This window comes from Ruditapes philippinarum, unplaced genomic scaffold (assembly GCF_026571515.1).
Source record: "Ruditapes philippinarum isolate M1 unplaced genomic scaffold, ASM2657151v2 ctg6683_1_1_1_1, whole genome shotgun sequence".
In the NCBI taxonomy this organism is placed as follows: Eukaryota; Metazoa; Mollusca; class Bivalvia; order Venerida; family Veneridae; genus Ruditapes; species Ruditapes philippinarum.
This window is the reverse complement of record NW_026859741.1, coordinates 1,659-21,441: the sequence shown is the minus strand read 5'-3', so window position 1 is coordinate 21,441 and position 19,783 is coordinate 1,659. Positions and strand designations below refer to the sequence as shown.

At 32.2% G+C, this 19,783-nt stretch overlaps 1 protein-coding gene across 2 annotated transcripts in view; it reads right to left on the bottom strand.

Moving 5' to 3' along the window:
• The window catches only part of LOC132757742 (uncharacterized), a 95,531-nt gene extending 76,068 nt beyond the window's left edge, over window positions 1-19,463 (bottom strand). Inside the window, exons 1-4 of one of the 2 annotated variants that reach the window (XM_060749127.1) lie at window positions 19,339-19,463; window positions 18,795-18,894; window positions 18,151-18,242; window positions 16,983-17,001 (exon numbers count right to left, since the gene is read on the bottom strand). In XM_060749127.1, the coding sequence (XP_060605110.1) occupies window positions 16,983-17,001; window positions 18,151-18,242; window positions 18,795-18,882 (199 nt within the window). In that variant the 5' untranslated portion in view covers window positions 18,883-18,894; window positions 19,339-19,463. The remainder of the gene's footprint in view (window positions 1-16,982; window positions 17,002-18,150; window positions 18,243-18,794; window positions 18,895-19,338) is intronic. The other variant, XM_060749129.1, reaches the window with a different exon arrangement.
• Between the last annotated feature and the right edge of the window lie 320 nt (window positions 19,464-19,783).

Below are 19,783 nucleotides of genomic sequence, written 5' to 3'. Positions count from 1 at the left end.
AAATTCTCCTATCTGAAAGAGTGTTCATTTTTAGTGAAAAAAACAGAGTTTCGGAAAGGAGTGAGTTCAAATTCATATTCTGTCTTCATTTACGCAATTCAGCTATATAGACCATCATCTGTTATAGGTAAATAGGTTTTTTGACTGAGGGAAAAAAACAACAACAAAAACGGTTCTTTATCTCTTTTTAGTACTTAAATTTAAAAGTAACAAATACTGTGCATATTAAGCATACATTTATCACCTAAATGTTTTACGAGCTGCACCATAACTCATGTATATACTAAGTGCGCAATGGCACAGTGGATATAGCGTTCGTTTCGTAAATGTTCGGATCCCGGAAAAGTCGTTTGTTGCTGTTCTAATGTACTTTTCAAATAAATAATTGTTACATTTCATCAACACAGTGCTATTTGAGAACATGAAGTTTTACACTGATTTGTATTCAGCAAAATTAAAGTCAGCTTAAGTGATTAATGACTGATCCTTAGCAATAAAAGAAATACATTTTGTGTAGATACAAATTGCTGTTGATGAAATGTTGTGATATATGATTTTTCCTTCAAGTAAGCAAAGAAAAAACATTTATGAAACTCTTAATACATGAATCAATATTGTTAAAAGTAATAGTACATGGGCCGACTTTAACGTCACGTACGCGCATGCGCGGCCGCCATCTTGGATAAGAGGCACTTCCGGCGGCCATATTTGTAAGAAGGTGCGCGGCGCGAAAATTTGAAAATGTGAAATGGAAAGACGGGGTAAAATGCGTTTTTACGCACGAGTTATTTATGTACAATCGCTCATAAGCGCTCAATAGAAAGTCCCAAATTATTTCGTTTGATACCCAACTTGACTATGCTACGATCATTCGTAAGGAAGATATCGAGAATGTTCTGCATGAATGATTTTAGCTTTTTCTCTTAAGCTATACACGTTAAGTGTATATATTTTTGGTATCAGCACCTCAATTTTACGCAAATTTACTTCTGCTCAATAAATTCGAAGCATGATTATATATGAAAATACTAAATAATTTACGCCAGAGTGATTTCACTTCAAGGCACAAAAATGCTTACCCGATGTTTATCCCTCGATGTCCAACTCATAAATGATATGAAACTCGCGCTATTTTCCCACGAGTCACTGATCTATTTTTAGTTGAGACATTTCACAATCATTATTTTCTCCCTCACTTCGTTCGTCCGAAAATGAATTATTTCTTTCCTAAACCATATAATACCAACCAAGAAATAAGAAAACTCAGATAATGTTCAATAGAAGTGGGTTTACTAAAGCTCATATGCATATTTTTACATCAATACATTGCACAACATAATGACATATCAAAGGAACGCCTTAATTAGTACATACGTTCAAATAAATATAAATACTTCTGTAATAGCAACAACATGAACAATGTTGACAATAATTAAACTATAAACATACTCCATCTGACGAATTTGAAATCAATGGATCAATACTATGAAATGGGACCTACAAAACGAAAAAAAACCATTCTAAAATAAATATTCGGAAACACAGGTTAATCATATGCTGCGAGCCGGCTGCCCCAACCCCAACTCTTATTATTATTATTCTTTTTTAAATTTATAGTTTAAGAGGGGGGAGGTAGGGAGAATCCAAAGCTCTGGCCAGCGAACAGGCTCTCTCCGCCCCCTGCTTTCCGAACATTCTTTTTGTATTAAGAATTACTAAACAAGATAAAACTTTAAGCAAAATAAATCAATTTGACAATTCCTCTCCATACAATTATTGATAAGTCGCATTGTAAAATCCCATCTTTGTCAACTAACTTGAAAAATTCATTTATAAAACATTCTATTAATGTATATAACAAGTCTCAACCGTCTCCTCATGAATAAACTATTTAAAAAATTTGGTGAACCTTGCGAACTGTGTAGTAAACCTCGAATGATTTAAAACCACGAAAATACTCATGAAAATCTCGTGCCCCGTGCATTATTCTACCCAATTATAAACCAAACGCCAAAAAGATTAATAAGTACCAAAAGGAAAAGAGTACTATGAGCTATTTCATATAACGTCACATTCTGAGCATGCTTGGCGGCCATCTTGGATAAAAGTTACTTCCGACGGTAATATTTTTCAGTAGATGCGCGGCGCGAAAATTTGAAAATATGAGCGGCAGCCATCTTGGATAAAAGTTACTTCCGACGGTAATATTTTTTATGAAAAATTTTAATGAATGACATCATTGTTTTATTTTTAGTTTCGGAAGCATACAGAGCTGACTTGTATACTCGATCTAGAGCTTGTTCACGTCCATTGAGCTAGAATTTCAGTTTGTTCAATTTTATTTATAATGATATTAGTTTTATTTATTTCTTTTTTCTTAAAGATGTTTTTATTTATATCTTTTATTTTCTTATTGCAATACCGTCCGAGTTCAATTGAAGTAATGTTGTACATTACAAAAAACAGAAAACGTTGCTGAAAATGGCAAAAATTATGTTAAGGTTACATATTTAAGTTTTATTTTGGAAGAAAATTCTGTTTGACCGAGGCCTTACTACATTAGATATCTATATAAAATGCATTAAAACAATGACTAAATGCATATTATTGAATGTCTTCCTTTTCTTCAAAGAAAAATTGACAAGCGATGAATCAGGAAGACTTGGATCAATTGAAAGATCAGTGTCACAGACAAGGCAAGTAACAGATCAAACGCACAAACTCTAACAAATTATGTACGACAGGTTGTATAGGATTGAACATCATTTACAAGAAAAAAGACCGGTTAGAAGAGAGATGATAGAATTATTGATAGAAAGAAAATCTTAAACATTTCAATTTTATATTATATTGATACTTTACGTAAATAAGGTATACAGTTTAACGGTTTTTGCTAGAACAAAAATAAGTCTATTGTTATGCTTTGTATGTAATTGTCCTTTGTGTAAGGTTAATTGAACTGGTAAAGCAAGTTTTGTAAATAAATAAGTGGTTTAAAAGTTATTCATGATGATACAAATATTTAAGATACTATTTAAATTTGTTATAGTATTTTAAGATATACTCGGACGTACATCCGGTATTGCAAGCTTTGTGCTAACCTATGTTCTTGTACTTTTCATTCATGTAAATTTTCTAAACATTTCTTTTCAGTCATTTCTTGATTCAAATAACGGTAAGAATTATCATTATGTCCACTCTAAAAGTTACATATCTTTATCTTAAATTGACTCATTGAATGGTCTGTCTTTGATTAAAGTCTTACTGAAATGGAGAGGACGGATACACATGTATGATAAGCGAATGCTCCTTGTTCTTTGTGTGTACGTAATACATGACCAGTAACAAACAAAGATGAAGTTCACAAAAAATTCAGGATGTTTTGTACTCGCAAGAAAATGTAGTTTTAAGTTGTTTTTGGAAGAGTTGTTATGAGCATTATCACAATCTCGTTTTATTTTCTGGTCATTTGGGATCATTGATTTTAGAACTTTTGGTGTAAGGAATGCAATACCGTATAAGATTGTGTTTTGAACTTTCCAGACGCACTCATTAATTCGAGTATTGTTTGTTTTCATTTTCGTGGGGATCTGTCCGTTCCAAAGTGCTTTATTCCAAATATGACAGCAATAACGTGATAGTAAATTTCTGTTTGCCACGTATAGCATTATATTCGTTTATACATGAAGATAGATAATGCATTGATATTTATTTTCGATGTGTAATTTGTTTCAATCAAAGTCCATATTTAAGTACGTGTAATATACACCTGGAAATAAGTAAAGCACACACCGGTTGTGATTGAAAGCACTGTCATACGATGACGACTTAATTCAGCGCTTATAAGTAGTAATGTGATACCAATTAAATCATTAACCAGTAAATTTCAGATATGTTTAGTAAATGTTGACGATTACGTAACCTAGGCGCCGTACGTATGTATGCGATTTTGAGGTAAATTTTGATATTCTTGGTGCAGAGCTTGTTCCATTTGTTGCGGGGTGATTATAGGTGGTTCGTTCTATTGCCCAAATAAAATTTAAAATTTCAGTTGTGGTCATGTCAAAATTGAAACAAAATGCCGGGTGTGAGGAGAAGGGTTGAGACTATAATGCGGGCATTTGGCGGTTACAAATGCTTTTAGAATTTGGCTACAAAAGTAGTAGTGCCATCAAATAAATACTCAATAGCGAACGAAACAGGAGTTTTTTTATTTCCATAGAGTTTTGTATGCCAGTATTCTATTTAAAGCATTACAGATGCGAATCTTCCAAACTGATGTCACCGAAAGATTTGAAACTGTAGAAAGAACAGTGACAGAGACAAGACAAGACATGAACAAACGATTGGACATGATTGAACATAGCTTACAAGAATGACACGTGAGCATTACATTTATTGAATAAAAAGCACTTGTATTTGATTTTAATCTGAAATATCATTTAACTGAACAATGTTTTAGAGAGGCTGTGGACAACAAGCTTCATTACTAGCTATTACAAATTAAGACTAACATAAACGTATGTTTTGTAATTAACGAAACCTATATTGGATTTTCCTTTCAGCCTCAGACAGAGATAACTGCAGGTATGAGCGTATGTCCTTTTATTTGCATATTATTGAATGAGATGCATTATATACCTTACAATATATACATTTCTCATTTATAGATATTATTTTTCTAAATTAAAGAATATGTTTTAATCATTTTTATTATGCAAAAAAGTTTATTCATTTTGATATTTATGAAGATTTTTTTTTCAAAGGATCATAATTATGTCCATGTATTATTCTTAGTAATTAACTAACATAAACAAACGTTTGATGTTAACATAGCACATGAGTCAACGTGTTTTGGGAAGCGTTATTGCAAAATGAACAATTAAGATTCAGAATACAGCCTAACGAAGAATAAATGAAATCCATAACTGTTCAAGAAAATGACACAATTCCTATCGGGACACTTGGGCACAACAGAATGCACAAGTGTGAAAGGTGTAACTGCATAAGGCGATGTAATTGTATTTGCCATTCTCAAAACCAGTGGAGTGACTTTGTCAAACGGAGAGATAAAGAAAGTATTAATTAACAATTTTTATCTACAGTTAAAGCCACAGTGAAAAGTACATGAACTACTTACTAATTATTATAAGATTGACACTGCAGCTTGCATGAGTTTATTTATTCTTACACGTACTTTTCTCACAAATCACTTACTACTTGTGCCAGAATGCATATTAATAACTTAACTGAATTTACACATTTATTCTTGAGGATGGTCTAAAATTGACAAAGGCAACGTTAATATACATATGAAGCATTTTGTTTTATCTTAAGCTGTATTTAAATATGATTACATACACATGACCGGAAAACAAATTTGCTTTATAACTTACCTCGAAATGTAAATAAAACTGAATGATTCACGTTACATCGGTTTACGAAGAATTAACAAAATAAGTTGATTATTTTTTTCTCTTCATACCTTTAATATTGATGTCTTGATTTGATGCTTATATAACTGGATTACAAAAATTCTTACGTAGATGTTTGCAAAGTTTTTATCTTAACTTATCTTTTTAGATAAAGAGTCGTCCAATTCGCACAACATCCAGGAAGATATACAGTTACTCGGGGCTACTGGGGGTGATCCTGATGAAAGTCCCAGTGATGATCCGTCCAGGGATGGAAATGACAGTAATGGTCACAATAAAGGGGACTATGCGAAAAAAGACAAATGAAAGAAAACAGGGAAGACAGGTATGTTGTTTTCACAAATAGTTCAATATGAAAAAAGTTTTCATCGGTTATACCATAATTACAATAATCCATTATTACATTCATATTATCAAAACTTGTTAACAAATATTGTAAAAAATGGCCAACCTTGAACACCCAGTGTATATAATATTAACCACACACATAATGCTGCATTTACATTAATATTCAATACTAAGCTCGTCTGATGACTCTTCACGAGAAAGCAAATCCTGTATAAAATATATGCAGATTACATACAATTTTATTTATATGCTTATTTTTACTCATATGCCAGTCCGAACCTAAAATGGTGCACATAGGGGCACCTTAGGCACCTGTACCAAAAAAAGACCTTTACAGTATCGGTGTGACAACAACAAAATAAACAAGAAATGAATTTCGGGATAGTAAAGTACTATTCTAAATAAAATAAAAAGAGTAACTTTGTTCTTGCAATTTTATGCAATATTATTTTTAATAAGAAATAAAGAAAAGTGAAAAAGATGATATGTTCGACTCATTTTTCCATTATTTTGTGATATATGATAAATTGCTTATTACCCTACAGATACCCTACAGATACAGATGCATGGCTCAAGTGTATCAAGGAAGGAGGCGATAATCATCAGGCGGAAAGTTTATTGAGTAAAAGAAAGTTACCAGATAAATTTGGGTTGAGTGCGATAAGATAAGCAAACTTTTCCTAGATTATTTCTAAAATTTGCGATAAAGTATGCGTTTATATCAAGAAGAAGTCAGAAATGATTGCACATGTTTGGGCTGCTACAATTTATTCAAAGGAATCCTTGCCTAATGATAATAATATTGTTTTCCTTGACCTGACAACAGATACAACAGTTAAAATAAACGAAGAAAATTTTGTTATATATCAAAGATATTTCTTGCAAGTCGATGAAACCGATCGGAACAAAGAAATAGAAATAATAGAATACAATAAACGTCCAACTTCTGAAGCAATTGAAAAACTTGAGAATAGTTTGAAAGAAAATGCAAAATCATTGATGAATAACCATAGCAACCTTACTAGGGTGACAGCAAGTTGGTTCAGAATAAAGAACACCTGTCTAAAGAATTGTGTATTGCAGTCTATGTCCACATTAAAGGATATATACCAGTTGGTGAAAAACACTTTCCTACCAAAATTGGAGGGTTTCCAGTGGTTGTTCGAGAGGGCATTTTTACACTTTGTAGGGGTTCAAATGAGTATCATGAGAATGTGAAGATGGGTTGTGCAATCGGTGCATAAATGTTTGGTACTCTTGGAGCATTCATAGAATTTGAAAATGATACTGATTTATATGGGCCCACGTATACACATGTTGTATTCGGTCAGGAAAAACTTAAAACTACACTACAAAAAGGAGTGTGTGTATTTGATGATGGTATAGTCTTGTGTCAACCTGCCGATTATACAAATTATAAACCTCTTGGCAAAACAGTTGCGGCAGTTTATAAAATTGGAGGATATGGAATAATAGGAATGGAGTTTGCATTAATAAAAATATATCAGAACAGAAGGCCTTCTGAAGGCACATTCCCCGATGACTATGACTATTTGTCAGCAGATACTTTTGAAAGCAATAATTTTGCATAGTATTTCTGTCATTTTATTTTTTGAAAAAGCTGATTTAGCTGTTCTTTTCAAACTTTAATTTTGTCAATGTTGTAAAACAATGGCAATCTGATCTAAGTATTTGACACAAAATATGTAGTATTGATATTCAAAGATAAGGTATGCCTGATTTATGAAGTTTTGACCTTTATTAAAAAATGTATTCCACCTGGTATGTTTACATGTTGACCAAGAATGGTCAGCACCAGATGTCAGGCCTCAAACATTCCTATCTTTTCCGCTTATGGCCGAGATACTGACCCTCAATGGACGCGAACAAGCTCTAGATCGAGTATACAAGTCAGATCTATATGCTTTCAGGAGATCTTAAAATACAACGATGATGTCATTCGTTAAAATAAGAGTCAAAGATGACTGCCGCTCACATTTTCCAATTTTTGCGCCGCACACCTACCAACAAATATGACCGCCGGAAGTGACTCTTATCCAAAATTGCGGCAAAAACTGTTCCTATAAGCTGGACGCTTTAACCACTGTGCTTATTCTGGTTAACATTTATTCATAAAAAAAACTCGAATGGAGTTTCCATGTTAAGGGTTCTCGAATGTTGTTTTTGCAATTAATGCCCTAAGCAAATAAGCATTTTTATTCCAGATAGTTCAATGTGTCATTAATTGGACAAGAGCCATTTGCCAATGAAAAAAAAATATATGCGATTCGCTCAAAATGAAGGAAAGTTGTCTGTGTTATGAATATTAACAATCAGTGCAATATATTTTCTTAATTTTTTGATCATATATAACTTCGGTCTGGCAAAACATCTTTCCTTCGAATTGCGGTAACATAACGTATCTTTTAAAAATGAAGCTATACCGACTTCGGTTGATGTTTTTGTTGATATTTCCAAGTTTTTCCTTTCTTCATCATTAAAGGGGCATATTAGTTTTATATGTTTACCATGTCTGCAGTGTAATGTAAGCATTCTGAAACTGGAAACGACGGTAAAATGTTTTATTTACTGGATTGTTAAAATGCGATTGAAGCATGGTAAAGTACTATGTTTAATGACAGCTACGAAAGTGATATCAAAAATCCTTTATATTTTTGTGACCAATAAGTATATGTTATAGTTCATATACATGTATTAGAATTTTATACAAATTAAGTGCAAGGGATCGTTAGCGCGTCGCTGCACCTAATTAACCGGCTTATAGTTTACTCCGCCCCCTTTTTGCCGACTGTTTTATGTAACTTACACCATGCATTTTTTTCTGTCACAGTTTTGCTGGTCATATTTTAGCCCGACATATTGTGGGTCTGTGCCTTTTGTTTTATACGACAAAAGACAGCATCAGTTTGTAAACAATCGGTCGATCTTGCAGCAGAACTAATGAGTCTAGTCATTCATTTTGTAGATATTGAGTCAAATTGCGAGAAAGCGTCATTCGGGCTTCAGCTTATTATTTATAAGCATTGATATAATGTAAACATTAGCGGACACATTTTTAAAGCATTTATATAAATATTCTTGAACTATTGCTTCCCCTACTGATCTAGTTGTGCCAACAAGGGCTGTTTTAATGTATAGAGAAACTGTATGTCGCCCCTGCCCACCCCTTAATGCATAAGAGATTTAAGTTTGTTCAATTGGTTTGCCCTTTTGCAGACAAAACATTGAGCCTAGGATGTTTCCTGAAATCTGTAAAACTGGTAAATAACGGGCAAAGGAAATGAACCACGCTATGTTTACACCGACCTTTCTACAGCCATTCAATAACAAATTTCCTGAATTTGCTTGATTAAACAAATAAATTGTGCAATATGAATGGTGTTCCGAATTTTTATCAAATGAGAATCGACCATTCCAGTAGACGGAGCTTAAGTCTCTAAGCTTAATAGCTTTAAGCTAGCTGGATAACTTCCTCACATAAATTAATTTAAAGTCCCTGTAGGGACTTAAACCCACAGCGGTGGTGAGGGACAGGTGGTTTGAAGTCAACGACTTTAACCACCCAGCCAAGGACGCCATAACACTTCACAGTATGATCAAACTTTCTAGCGACTATCAAATGTATGTCAACATGCCTAACTACGCATTGTACTTCATCTCTCTATTTTACTTTTATCTCCTTTGTCTACTCTTATTTACCTGCGTCTTGTAAAAACGGTCATGAAGGTATCTGGCGGTTAAAAACACCCATGCGAATAATATTTTCCGATAACTTTGTTCGATACAAAAGGTAATGCAATTCTTCATTATCAGCGGAAGCATTTTTGTGGGCTTTTTTTCTTAGTACTTTTCAGAAAAAAAAGTAAGAAGGGGAAAGATGTTTGAAGAACATGGCAAATATAAACTGTATTCTTATGATATATCATATTATGTATCAAAAGACCGTTTAAGTAAGTCCACTTAGCAAATGACCGTGTATTGTATTTAAAAGGAGAACAGACTGATGTTCATAAAGCTTTTTAGAGACCTCCTCTTGATTAAGTATCTGGTTAATAAATACAATATTACATAGGTTATAGCTTTAATAGAAGCGGTTAATCTATCGATCGCTGTTAGCGTAGATGGAATACTGTTTTGGCTGGGTTGCACAGGTGCAAACCCTGGTTATAGTATGTTGTGGGGCGGGCGGAAAACATTTCGTAACAGTTTTCTTAGCAACAACTTATCACATCATGTTTATTTTTGGTATACAGCATTAACACACGGTCCCATATCGTGGGATTTAATTTTTAGGTCTGTCGCTCATCCACTTCCTGTTTACCGACTTTTAACTTTTCGACATTTATCGTCAATGGTAGAAAATGTTCGTAACAGTTTTCTCAGCAACTACTTATGACAGTCTTTTGATATTTGGTATATAGCATTACCACATGGTCCCATATCAGATATTTCACTCATCCACTTTCTGTCACAGGCGTTCGGCACATTCTGCGACTAATTCCCACCGCTGAACTAACTTCTGTGAAAGCTATGACCAGTATGAATATGACGACCTTCGCTAAAGTTTAGAAGCTTTATAATTTATAGATGTTTTACAATTGTAGAATTTGCTTATGTCTAAATAACCTTCTCTTACAGTTCACACATTTTTTTATTATTTCGGGATAGTCTTAAAATTGCAGCCAATCCAAATAGAATTTCGACCGCGCGCATTTTCAAATACCTCATACAGCAATAAAAACGTTAGACATTACATATTTGAGTTAGAAAAAAAAGATTTAGAAATTAACCTTCTATAGATTGTTGTTGAGCATTCTGACCTGTTGCAACAACGCTTGCTTCCGTGGTGTTGTCAATTTCTTTACTGTCATATTCTTGTTTTTCTTCTCGTCCCTGTTATTAAGAAAATAAAACCTCGTTTGTTTAGAATTTTCCAAATAAATCGCCGACAACAACCGTACATAATTTTAATAAACAGTACAGAAATAATCAATTTTAGAATGAGCAACGATAATTTCAAAGATTTTGCTGCTGTCTGTAAAAAAACATTTTAAACATATTTACTGATCACTTATAAAGTAAAAAAAAGCTTTACACAATTTAAAGCTACATTAAATAAATATGTTAACATATTTTTCTATCGGCTAAAAAAATCGCGCATTCTATAATTTCGTTGACATGTTTAACAAAATTGTTGTAAATCTCGTTAAAAATTGTTCATAGCTTATGATTTCAAAATGAAATCCCCGCGGTAACATTAATAAAGTTCGTATACGAATTTAAAAAAGCAAATTAAGACTATAACCTCGTATAGCACTACGTCACAGTGGTAAAATCAATTGTTACCATGTGGATCACAGCAAATATAAGATTAATCTTGCGCAAACAAACTTTTATCGTTTTACTTTCACGGTGCATAAGCCCTGTCGATCGAAAAAAAAATGTAATCGTCTCATAACAAGATCGAATTTGTATAACACGAGGTTGCAGAAATTTAGGCTAAAAAAACTTGACACCAAAATAAGAATGGGAGTTGATATGAAACACATTTAATTAACGAAATGTAGCTATTTCTTTCTTTAATGAAATTTATTTAATGTAGCTTTAATACAGAACATTCCATAAATTACTGTACCTCACACGTTATTTGAATGTGCAAAAAGGGCACAAAATCAGATGTATACTACAGTTTACATGATTTAGTTATACCATGGTGTTTGTAGTTGTACGAGTGTGTTTAGCCTTAAGTCATTTCCATATATATTTCAAACATTAATATATAAATAAAGAAATGTATCATTTTGATATTCTTATAAAATATTACGTAAATTAAAGAGTTTGACCTTGAGTTTTAGAAGATTTAGTCATAGGCACGTGATGGCAAAAGAGAAAAAGAAAAGAGAACAGTTTTTTATGATCGACCTCCCGTTGTGACCGTCTACCCGCCGTGATTATTTATTAAACTTTTATCTATAACATGCACACTTATCAAGTCGATAAAAATCTACCGACGAAACGTCTTAAAAATATATCTACTGTGATTTATATACACAGTAGATATGTGTATTTTTGCCATTAAGTGTCTATGGATTTAGTATAAACTTTTATATTGGGTTTAACGTCGTGCCTACACGGAAGAGGTTATAGGGTTTATCTCGTATTCTGTTTTATATAAATAGGTGATATCGACCCATGTATCTCACACCTAAATGTATATGCAATTCGCTCATGATTTTTGTTGATATGATACTAAATACTATCAATGTAATCATTAATAATATTACAGACCTTCAATTATCGACTAATTCACTGTAAAAAAAGTTATATTCAGTCTAAAAAATAATGCAGCTATTTAAGTAGCCAAGATCAAGTACTGGTTAAATTGAATGTATAGTTCGAATTAAATAAGTGGTACATTGAAAAGCTATATCCAACTTGGAACAATTTTAACATATCAACTCTGATATCTAAAGTGCTATTAACAGGCTTAAAGGGAAATAAGGGGGAAAGCAGCACCGTAGCCAAGAGGCTAATTAGTCATACATCTATGGATTGCTGACCGTTTGGGTTCAAACAGTTAAGCCGTTGTTTCTTTGAGCAACACTTGTTGCTTAGTCCTGGTTGGTTCCAGGAACGGATTTGAGTATGTATCTACAACCTTTTGCCTTCCTAAACAACCAGAATAAAGTAAATCATGTACAAATCTAAGGGAAATGAATGGGAAAGAGTTGATGCCACATTTTTTGTGCAATTACCCAAGATCACATGCTTGATATTGACCAAGTGTTTTGTATGGAGCCATTTTACAATCATATATTTAAGATGTATTCTTAAATGTTAACTATTTTCAAAGTGAAACAAAATAGCAAAATAAATGCACATTCATTTAACTTGCCAAGAACATTTACTGTGCAATATCAATTAAGTGATTGTGAACACTTTTGATTTACTCCATTAATTTAAGACTTCTAAAGTTAATGATCTACACACACATTTTTATAATTTAATTGACCTAATATTTGATATCTGATGCCTGAAACAATGCCGCCCATTTATGTAAGTTATTTTCAAATTCCTTATTGCATGCATAAGTGTTGTTCTAAACAATATCTGGACATTGTATTATCTCTGGTGACCTTGATTTTCATATATTGACCTCTTTTATACTGGTAACACTCAATTTAACGATCTTGAACATTTGTGATAAAAACTCTAAATTGTCTGTCACCATATCTTTTCATCTGACACATGACCGTTACGTTTGACCTTGTCCTATGCTATTTTGAGCATCATATCCTAGTTTACGCTTTTGAGCATTTTTGGCACGTTATATCACCATGCCTCAAAACATTCAGAAAAAGTTTTACACTATGACCACTAAATGTGACACTGACCATTGCCATCTTTGTACACAACACTGGGACATTGGATTTATAATGGTGAATGTTGGAATCAACAATTTCCTAAATCCTTTTAAAAGTGTATACGATATGCGTCCTACAAATCCAAAAAAATTATAATAGTAACCATAACCTTTCATGTCATGAACTGGTTTAAACTGGTATCTCTCGGATTCATGATTGATTACATTTGTGAAACAATTTCTCAATTCCAAATGTAAACTTATTTTGACTTACCCATTAACTCTTGAATAGCATAATGACAAAGTAAATTCCTAGTAAGTTGCATACAGCTTTATTTGTATTTCTTATCAATTTATTGATCAGACAAGGATTCTACACAAAGTGACACGGCGATCTTGATGTTTGACCTTATACCATCTAGTGACCTTGAGCAAGGTCCCTATATATTAACAATTAAAAATTGATCCGATAAGTATAACATAAAGAACTTATCTATGGAAGGAATAGCCCTTCACAGTAGCCTATGCCCCCCTTTTAGGTGGGTCCATGAAAATAATAATTGAAAGTAGATATTCATGGTAAACTGTATGTCATATCAGAGTAGACAACTAGTTACATGGAGAATAGTTTATCATAGATAACCTCATTTATCGCGCAAACAAATTTTAAACTCTTTGCTAAACAGTGATACTTACAGATACACATGTTCATATTTGAAAATATTGGTACTTGCTACACAGTATTTTGTAAAAATAAAATAAACACATGATGACATCATACAAAGTTTGAAATTCTACAAACCGTAAGTCGACACAATATGAATAATTATGTCATTTCTATAAAAAAAACTAGCAGTTCTTTTCATTTTACAGAAGAACACAGATTCCGATACATAGTTTGTACATTCTTTTATTTAAATACATGCAAGTCATATTCAATACGAAATCCATAGATTTCAATAAATGTTTGCAATAAAAAAATGTTTAACTCAAAGATGAGCATAGAATATCTTTAATGAAGTTCCTTTCCTTTCTAGTACATGCATAAATCAATTATTTATTTTACTGAAGCAAGATTTAATGATTTAATTCAATTGTATCAATTCTAAAAAACGATGAATTTAAATGATTTTTTTTTAAAAAATGAACTACAGTTATGGATTCCATAATAATTTGAAATAATTAATGTTTTAATTTGAGTACCTCCATTGTTAAAGTAACTTCCTCTTTCTGTTTCAAACTTTTTTTCAATTATCGGTACATCATAGAAATAACATGTCTAAATGATAAGCGTAAGTACACATATCAATCGCACCTTTTCGGCCATTTCCGTCAACCTTCAGATAAAGACCTCAACACAATAATATCAAACCTATGCTAAAACAAATTAAACATTTAGAACAAATACAGTGCAGTTATTTACTACAGTGATAATTTTAATATATGGAGTAAAAATCTATATAAACAAAGGAAATTTATATATATAAATGTAAACAGTACATTATACTTATTACTATGGTTGTAGAAACCAAATAAGGTACAAAATGTCTACCTGCTGGCATTTATTAGGATTTGTTTAAAATTGTATATCATTGGGCACTTTCAAATTGATTATGATTGTTAGACATATTTTAATATTATATGTGTTATATAATATCAGTTCATATTTTATTCATCCAGGACATGTAATATGCAACTGTTTTTTAGTAGTTATATTTACCACCAATAACTAGATTACGATCAATGACCAAATGTCTGTCTTTCTCAATGGGTAATAGGTGAATTTACACATTGCCCATGTCAGATTGAAGTTCAACACAATGAGTATTTTATATGTAGGAAACATTAGGCACTTAGAAGATGAATCTATAATATTATGTCAATCTTGTAAAATTGATCATGCAGTCTATATTATAAGTCTCACAATACTTTGAAAGTGAATAATATCATCTACTTACTACAGATGTAAATACTCTGACAAACCATGATCATTAGATGTGTCTTATACAAACATTTAGAGTTTCAAAAAAATTCTTGAGGCAGAGAAAGAATGCATTGTTTTAAACAAAAGTTTATATTGCTTACTATTGTTAGCATTATTAATTTTGCTCCAGAAACACACAACTCTAGCTTTGACTTGCAAAGCCATTCAATGACATGTAGAAGATTTTAATTAATAAAACAACTTTCAGAAATATAATTGAAAATTCTCAAAAATCTAAATTTGTTCAAATCACTTCGATATAGAAAGATAAGTACATCCATAGACTTAAATAAATGCAATTGTAAAGATAATGGTAAACATAATTTACGAATCTCTTGGATCACAGAAAACATTGCTCTTCTAGCATGATCAACAATTACATTTTGCTTTCAAAACAAATCGTACACCATGTTTAGCACACATTTAAACCACATTTTCTTCATATAAATTGCATGATTTTGGCATACCAGAACCTACACTGGAAATAATACCTACATTAAGACTACATGGAAATGCGATAGACCTTTTAACAGTACGATTTTCCGAAGCAACGGATGTTGCATTTCGCGCATGCGCATTCTGCGTATGGCAAAAAGGCAAAAACAAAAACTACATTTTAGCATACTTCAAGCCTTTAAAAGACAAGTTATTTCAACTAGAAAAGAGATTTGTTTTTGATAAATTAAAGCGGTACGTACTTAAAACGCAAATATACTATAATTATAAATGCAATATTCACTACTTAAAACCTTAATAACAATGTTTGATGTGTGCAAGAGACCACAGTCTTAGTGTAGATAAAATATTTATCTTAAAACATATATTCCAGTATAATATAAAGTACACACTTTTGTGAATATTTTACTCCCACTGTTATTCCATACAGAATGGCTTCTCGCTTATGTGTTCACCAGACACATATTTCTTGATGCTTTGCATTTTAATGACTAATGTGAAAGACTAAAGTGACTAATACTACCATTTGTATAAGTAGAGAAAACAAGAAATATTCATGTAGCAGCAGTCCATGTAAATGCTTATTTTTATGAATATTTTGAAGAATGAGAATATTAAATAGTAAATTATTGCTAAGCGCGCAAAGAAAATAATTAACACATTGCAGATGACACTTTCAATCCGCGTAAGTTATCAAACAAAACGCCAAAATATTCTAAAATGCTCTTACTGCATTAGTCCCGCATTATAAAAAATGGTGATAAATACGTCCAATAATATATGTTATTGTCTTTAATTTTCCGGACACATTCTTTCGTATATCAAACCAGCAACATTTGAAAAAATCAACACATTTCTTTATCTATTCTATATAAATATTACATATACAACAAGCAAGTGTCAAGTGCTTTGTGGCAGCTGTAAAAAGTTGTTGTTATACTTGTCTGGTCCGTTGGAATCATATCTTCAAGCACGTTGGTCTTGGAGTTTTAATACCGCTTTGGCCTGAGCGATATTGTGCGTTTACATTATCTCTCATGGATAGACTAAATCAAAACGAGTCTGCAATTTTTATGTTACATCGTAACATCTAAATACATGTATTATCTTTATCAGTAAACCTTTCTTTTGCAGATAATCTTTTAGATGAGATAATACTGGAAAAATTATATTGATATTTTTATCTTATCACAGCAATATATTTTAAGTCTGTATATATTCATTAATCAATTCAAAACGTTACCTTACATACCATGGTCTGCATATTTAATACATTGAAATTAAAATATTCTCGAGTTCAAGTTAATTAATTTAATTAGCATAAGGATTTTTTTTATCAACGTTCACGAATCATTTTACTGTGGAAATTGCCTACCTTCTACATTCAGTTCGATCTGCAATAAAAGTAATAAAGTGTTTATTGACTTTTTTTTTTTAAATGCGTTTATTTAAGGTCGCCGCCGGAAAGCCCATATGGGCGACCGTACACTCAAGTCGGGCCATCTTAGAGCGTCCCGCCGAGATTTTTTCGTCGATTTGTTTCCAGCTTTATTGGTGGAGGAAGACCCTAGGTGCCCCTCCGGGCATTATTTCAGGCACGAGCGGGCACCTCGGTAGAACAACCGACCTTCCGTAAGCCAGCTGGATGGCTTCCCCACATGAAAGATTTCGACCCGAGTGAGGATCGAACCTACAGCGGTGAGGGACCTGTGATTTCAAGTCAGCGACCTTAACCACTCGGCCACGGAGGCCCCAATATGTTGTGTTTATTGACACTTTCGATCCGATTTTTTATGGAGCTTATGGTATAAAGTTGTATCTCATCAATCATTTTAAAGATCCTGTAACTCATTTTTATGGTTTAATATAATAAATATAATGCTCAAATGAAGATTTATCAATATTGTAAGTTCCATTAAGCATTGTTTGTAAAGATATTACCAAATTTACATTTCATGTAAATAAAGGGAGGCAATAAGAAATTTATTTTCGATACAGTCTTAGACAAAATTTTCAATAAAAAATGAATGCATATATTTTCATGAATACTTATAATTGAATTACATTTGCAGTACATATTCCAGGATGTTTAGAAATTGTTTTAGAAGAATAGTTATATACATAGATAAAATTTCACTTAAGTGTTGTTACATCCTTAATTACAACATACAGCATATTTAATAAATTTTTAACAGTACAATTGTGTTGTTTCCATAATGTTATGGTTGATTCTCAAAAGAGTTATAACATATAATGTCTCTTTTATTCAGTACACATGAATATTGTATGTAAACAGAATCAATGTCCTGGAACAAAAAATATGATTTTCTTGATTTTCTTGATTTTCTTGAAACATTAATGCTTATCTGGAGGCATGCAACTCTAATCACCTATTGCTACCTTGACACAAGTTTTAGAGTACTAAAAGGGAGACTTGTAACAAATCACTGCAATATAAACTAGCTACTACTGAAGGACCATGTTAGAAATAATTTTAAAATATCGAAGTTTTAGACGTATTGTAAGTAAAAGATTAAAGTCACCTGTGGTTTTCGAAACTCGGGTGGTAACATGGGTGTATTTGTGGAATGCATCTTATTTATCCCCGCTGATTCTTCTTTTCCTGAAAATATTTCTGACAAAAAAGCTTTTTCTTAAAAACATGAGAATAAAGGTCAACAAGGAGGAGCAACTTTCACAGAACGCAGCCATCATAATGTTCTGAAGCAACGGCACGCTAAAATGGTGTCAAACTGGTACAGACACAATAAAGGAAAGGCAGCCGAGCAGTGAGGGAGGAGAAGGGCTGTTGGCAAATCAGACTGTAACTAACCAAATTTCGCATGTAAATGTGGAGAGTAATATGTTTCCATAATTCCAAATAACAACTGATCCCTCTCCTCCCCCAATAAAACCATTGGACATTAATAAAAGTAAAAACAAAATAATGACCGTCTCGCGCTTAAATGGTAAAAACTTGTACACACTAAAAAATCATAAGTCTTGCTTTAACGGCCCTTTACTCATCTAAAATTGATTATTAAACAATATTGGTAATTTTAAATAAATTAGAAATTTCGGTGATCCGTCAATTTGTTTATTGAAAATTTTAACTGAAAAGTATAGATAAAATAATCTTTATTTGAATGTATTTTGCGTTGTTGTTTATCTACTAGTATTTACTAACCTGTATTTTTATTCGGTATTCTAGAGTGCGGCTGTCGTCCAAAGCTTGTAAATTTCTCCTTCTTCTTCCTATTGTCTCTTCTTGACATCTTTTTCAACTCCTATAAATGACAAAAATAGCAAACATATTATCATTATGTTGTTATATTACGAAAAAAAACCACCAAAAACAAACAAACAAACGCAACGGCCGCTGTGGTGTAGTGGTTAGCATACTTGACTAGCAATCCAGAGACCCATGGTTCTAGTCCCGGCTGCAGTGTGCTGAATATTTCGTGTGATGTTTCTTTGTATAATTTCCCGCTCATGGTGTTTATGATGTATGTTAGATGTAATACATGTAGAAGTTTTTTACAGTACTTTATATTGTATTGATGATTTGCTGGTACATGTATTGTGAAATCAGTGGTACAATCTTGTTTGTGCATTGTACTGCTTGAAACAATACTTTGGCGGTAAAATATCTCAGGACTAATAGGACAAATTCATGAGATTTAAAATGATTTCTTAAACATGTAGCAAAGAATTATGAAATGCCAGATTACCTGTAACAATTCCTCGGAAAGTAGTCTATAATCTTCATCGTTCTTCTTTATCTACAGAAGAATTGCTAACGCATTAATTCAGTCAAATACAACCTATAACTTTTAGACTACCAACACAAGTAACAATTAGCATGCATATACCACAAGTTTCTATTTCATATATGTTTTAAATCAACGCACCAGCCAGTAAACAATTTTAAAGAACCAGTTTCAATCAGACATTAAAATGTGTTGTCACTTTTGTACCGCACCAAAAAACAACAAAAAAAAAAAATAATAAAAAACAAAAAAAAACAACAAAAAAAACACTTGTCAATTTAAGTCAATTGTGAACAAAATGTTGTAATTTTATTATTTTAACTTCATTTTTATATTGTGATGTTATTGATTATCAAAAATATAAAATGAAAGTGACGTATGACCAATGGCTGTTGTATATTGGCGG